The sequence below is a fragment of the Xyrauchen texanus genome, chromosome 36, assembly GCF_025860055.1.
Source record: "Xyrauchen texanus isolate HMW12.3.18 chromosome 36, RBS_HiC_50CHRs, whole genome shotgun sequence".
Taxonomy (NCBI): Eukaryota; Metazoa; Chordata; class Actinopteri; order Cypriniformes; family Catostomidae; genus Xyrauchen; species Xyrauchen texanus.
The window spans coordinates 2,564,799-2,569,798 of NC_068311.1; the positions used below are offsets into that span (position 1 = coordinate 2,564,799).

Genomic DNA, 5,000 nt, shown 5'->3' on the forward strand with positions numbered 1-5,000 from the left:
AGCAGTTTATCATGATGAAACACTGTTTATCAAATCTAAACATGTTATAAACACTGACAAACCTTCACAGGACAGTCCGTGAGAGGTGACCCCTGACAGCGCCTCCCGGCAGACGTTACAGTACGTGGGGCGAGCGTGTGAGCAGGCGTACCAGTTGTGCATCCCCGAAAAGTGATCCATACTGAACTGAGTGGACTATAGCAGACAAACAACCAATCAGAGCCAGTCAACATAAACACATGCACACTAAAGCAAAAAGTGTTTAAAAATCGGCCAAAGACACAAAGGTACAAGACTGTGTACTTACTGTCTTTAATGAGGGAATGAACTACAATCCCATGATGCATTGCAAATGACAATCAAATTAAAAACAATGTAAATATATAAAACTATTGATTTAAAGTTGTTGACTATAGGTATAGCAACAATGCATTTTATTCAGTGTAGGGAAAGCGAGTCATGAGTGGGCGGAGCACTACTCTGATTGGTGGATCTCTCTTCAGAATTATGGGTAATGTAGTTCACCACCACGAATTCAGCTATTAAACACCGTTGAAGTTGAAATAACCTGGACTTATGGCTTTAAAAGAAGCATATACCACCGATTGACAACCTTTGAGCTCATGGTGGGTCTGTCTTTAAAGGTTTAGAAGCTACTGTTAAAATTAAAGCACCTATGGAGAAAGGAACGAGCCTTTATGTGAGACTCTATAGCGTGAATACAAACACACTCACCTCAAAGTGTTCCCTGTTCTGAACGCTCTTCAGTGCTGCGATCCATTCCTCCATCTCTTTCCTATTCTCAGCGCACAAAATCAACCGACGACACGGAGTGATTACCTACAGACGGAGAGAAACTCAGGGGTCGGTCATGTGAAACTGAAGAAATCGTATCAACACAGACCCTTAAATGTATTCGTGTGTGTTTTTAGAAAGAGCTCGGGGCATCAGAACCATGTGCTCCTATCACAAACTGATCCAAGAGAACAGAAAACTCACTGTCCAATTCACACACACACAAACGTCTACCAAAGGTCTCTTGTTATATAACAAAGGTTTTAACGGTACTTTAAAAATCAAGCAATACTGTGAACATCACGTTGATTTTCATGTGCTTCTTTGGCCTTTACGTTTCCTACAGAGCACCATTAGACCAGTTTGCGAGAGAGAGAGAGAAAGAGAGAGAGAGAGATGTTTTAATAAGGTCTCTGATTTAAGTTCAAAATGAACTTTAGTAAAATGTAAAAATATGTGACATAAAACTTCACAGTCTTGAGGACCCCCTTTAAACCAAGGGGTCGGAAACACAAAGGACCCAATTTAAAAAAATTTGGTTGATGCATTTTTTCGAAAGAGCGAAAACGAATATATAAATAAAAATAAAAAACGAATAAAAAAATCAATAAAATAAAATTATTAGTATAACTATAATAATTATATAATTATATTGTTAGAATTATAACTGTATTTTAACTATAATCGGATAAAAAAAAAAATAATAATAAATCGCGATATTCGATTATACCCTCAACACCCCTGCCGAGGGTCAAAAAAAATTCTATGAAATTATTGAAACTTGAAAAACTTAAACAAAAAAGACATTTCTAAATTCAAATGGCACTTTAAACTAAACGAAAATAGCAATTAAAATAAGGAAGTGTTTAAAAAATCGTATAAGAACGAAGCACATTTATAAATGTAAAGATAATTATAATAATCATCATAATAAAAAAAGTCTAATAAATTCCCCAAATAATGCGCCGATTGTGTTTGTATTGCGTTTCGGTAATACAGTGTATGCAGCCTAAAGAAAAGATAATATAACAACATTTTAGGTTCAAAGTGTCATATTAAGTTATGATTACTTTCATCCGTTTCTTTAATACAAACACACCTGTATATATTACTGAACCTGCAGAGTTGCGTTCACAATACGTAAGAGCGAACTGCCCCGTGGAAATAAAACAAACTAAACTTCGAACAACTCACGAGATGATTGGAGATCATTTGCTGCATTCTCATAGACGTTATAGATGTTATTCTTGCAAACAGCGAATCCGACAGTTGTGTCTAACATCATGAGGTCTTACAGGTCACCCGCCTGTTGTGGGTAGATGAGCAAAATTATAAGCGCGTGAAATACCCGAATTTGGTTCTTCAAAATATAATCACACATGCTTCTTCAAACGCACGTCTAGATGTCCAAATTCTTGTCATATATCACTCCGAGACGTCTTACAGGCCGCCCTCCACACTGGCGAATGAAAAATCCAAACCTTGTTCACCAGGAGTGGGCTGAACGACAAATTCAGGAGAAAGGAAATCAAAACAGTGTCACTGATAATATAATAAATTATATATATATATATATATATATATATATATATATATATATATATATATATATATATATATATATACACAATTTTTTAAATATTTAATGATAACTATGTGTAATTATATATTGATATAAATATGTATAATCATTATATATTGAGTTATTGATATATGAGGGGCTTTCTCAGCAAATATTTGTATATGCGATTAATCACGATTAATTAAAAGGGACACCATGTAATTAATTCGATTAAAGAAAATTTAGATTGACAGCTCTAATAATTATATATTGATATAAATATGTATATTAATTATATATTGAGTTATTGTTATATGAAGGGCTTTCTCAGCAAATATTTATATATCGCGATTAATCTGGACACCATGTAATTAATTCGATTAAAAATGTTAATCGATTGACAGCCCTAATTTTTATATATCTGTTTTTATAAAAAAAAAAAAAATTATTCACATCATTGACCCCTAATATAACAGTTTATTATTAAATTTGTACGTTTTAAAATTTAAGTTTTGCTGCATATAAATGAAAATGATTAAAAATCATCTGATTAATGTAAATATAAAATGATTTTAAATCAAAAGAGCAATAATCAAATGAATCTACTTCTACAGTGGCTGTTTGGTTCAAATAATACATACAAATAATTATAAATTTAAAAAATGTATTAATATATAGAGTATTATATATCATTCCAAATGGGAATAATTATATATATATATATATATATATATACACACACACACACACACACACACACACACACACACACACACACACACACACACACACACACACACACACACACACAAACACATGCATGCGCACACACACAAACACATGCATGCGCGCACACGCATGCATGCACGTGCACACACACATATGCTAGCACGCACGCAAGCACATACAATCGTGTGTGTGTGTACCTTTAATAAATACAACTGCATTCAAAGTCCTAAAACAGTGTATGTGCTTGCGTGCATGCATGTGTGTGTGCGCGTGCATGCATGCGTGTGTGCGTGCATGCATGTGTTTGTGTGCGCATACATGTGTGTGTGTGTGTGTGTGTGTGTGTGTGCCTGCTCGGACGTCAACTTCCATTCGGTTTCCTCCAGCTGCTAACAAAGATCCTTCTGTTCCCACATGGATAAAAATAACTTGCGCCTTTCTTCCGCTAGCACACGACCACACACACACACACACACACACACACACTCCCAAACAGATCACATTATTTATTTCGCAAAGGAGTACACAAGCAGCCTCATAAAAAGAACTCAAATATACAGACACATCCATCTCAAGTGACACACACGATCAGACAGACAGCGCACATCTGGTAAATGTCTTTGGTGTGCATTATAAGCTACTTTTATCACTTACACGAACACAAACATTAGCACAACTATCGTAACGACGATCATGCAGCTGAAAAAGCTGTTTGGGTTTGGTTACATAAGCCGAACACATCCTGTTTAACACTTCAACACACCGCGGCTGTACTAATCCAATAATGCAGATGATGAAATATCTCTTTCTAACTAATCTGACAATCAGTGCAGGCTTTATCACAGCATGCTAAAGATGAAGCGTGTCGCCACTAGTGTATATAATGACTTTTCAAACAGGTTTCCCTTTGATTGGCCAAATAGTCCCGCTTCAAACCCAAACCACTGGTTGACCTTTTCGGGGGGAACCAGCCTCCATTCAAACTACAATCTTGACCAACACAAAATGGGTATCATTTGAAAGCTTAGAAGCTCTACTTTCCAATGCATGTACATATAATGACCAAAACTGAACCAGTGCTTTGAAATTTGCAGACAAATCAGAAGTGTCCGTTTTGATATTTTTGCATTTATTTTGCGCTTTTCATATTTTTTTCAAATTGGTAAAAACATCCATCTCATCAAACAGCCATGTGTCATATGTTGTTGGAAAGCTCTTAAAGAGTACAACACAACCAGCCTATTTGTTTTACTCACAGACAAAAATATAGTGAGTAATAGCCAAGTATACGTCTTTGACATCCATGTTTCATGTGAACGGTTGTTGCAAATTTGCCGCTTATAACTTCAGAAAAATAAACAGAACATAAAATATCTCATACGATTACTTAGAGGAGGTGATTATCTTTCAAACAAGTCCACACACAAGATAATCAGATGCATAGATCATTAGATAATCCACATGAAGCACAATGAGCGCATCTTGCTATCTAGCTACAATCACGTTAGCTTTCCTGGATCAGATGACATCATCAGAAAGGTTGTAGCATCATGAAACACTAAACCAATCAGAATGGGTTCAAACTGCTCCAACCGATGGTGATAGTCCTCCATATTTGGGCAGAGAGTCATGGGATCAATTACTGTAATAACATATGGCCACCAGGAGATGGCGCCAAGTACATGACACAGACTCAATGACGACTCAAATGGCACAGAATGAAACTCACTCTGTGAAATCTCATGACTAAAATCATGTCTGCATGCTATGCAAACCTTTAGTCATTGTTGTGTTTGCATGTGTAATTAGTTCTTATGTGCAATTATTATCTTTTATTTGTTTGGAGATGTTTTTGGATAACATATTGATTGCTTTGTCGTATCAACAACAAATTGTACTCCGCTACAGGTGACAT

The 5,000-nt window shown here is 35.7% G+C and overlaps 1 protein-coding gene across 3 annotated transcripts in view; it reads right to left on the reverse strand.

Moving 5' to 3' along the window:
• LOC127629638 (diacylglycerol kinase delta-like) overlaps positions 1–5,000 on the reverse strand; it is a 49,057-nt gene that overhangs the window by 27,127 nt on the left and 16,930 nt on the right. For all 3 annotated transcript variants that reach the window (XM_052106770.1, XM_052106769.1, XM_052106771.1), the window contains 2 exons: positions 736–840; positions 63–195 (listed from right to left, as the gene is read on the reverse strand). In XM_052106770.1, coding sequence (XP_051962730.1) covers positions 63–195; positions 736–840 — 238 coding nt within the window. The remainder of the gene's footprint in view (positions 1–62; positions 196–735; positions 841–5,000) is intronic.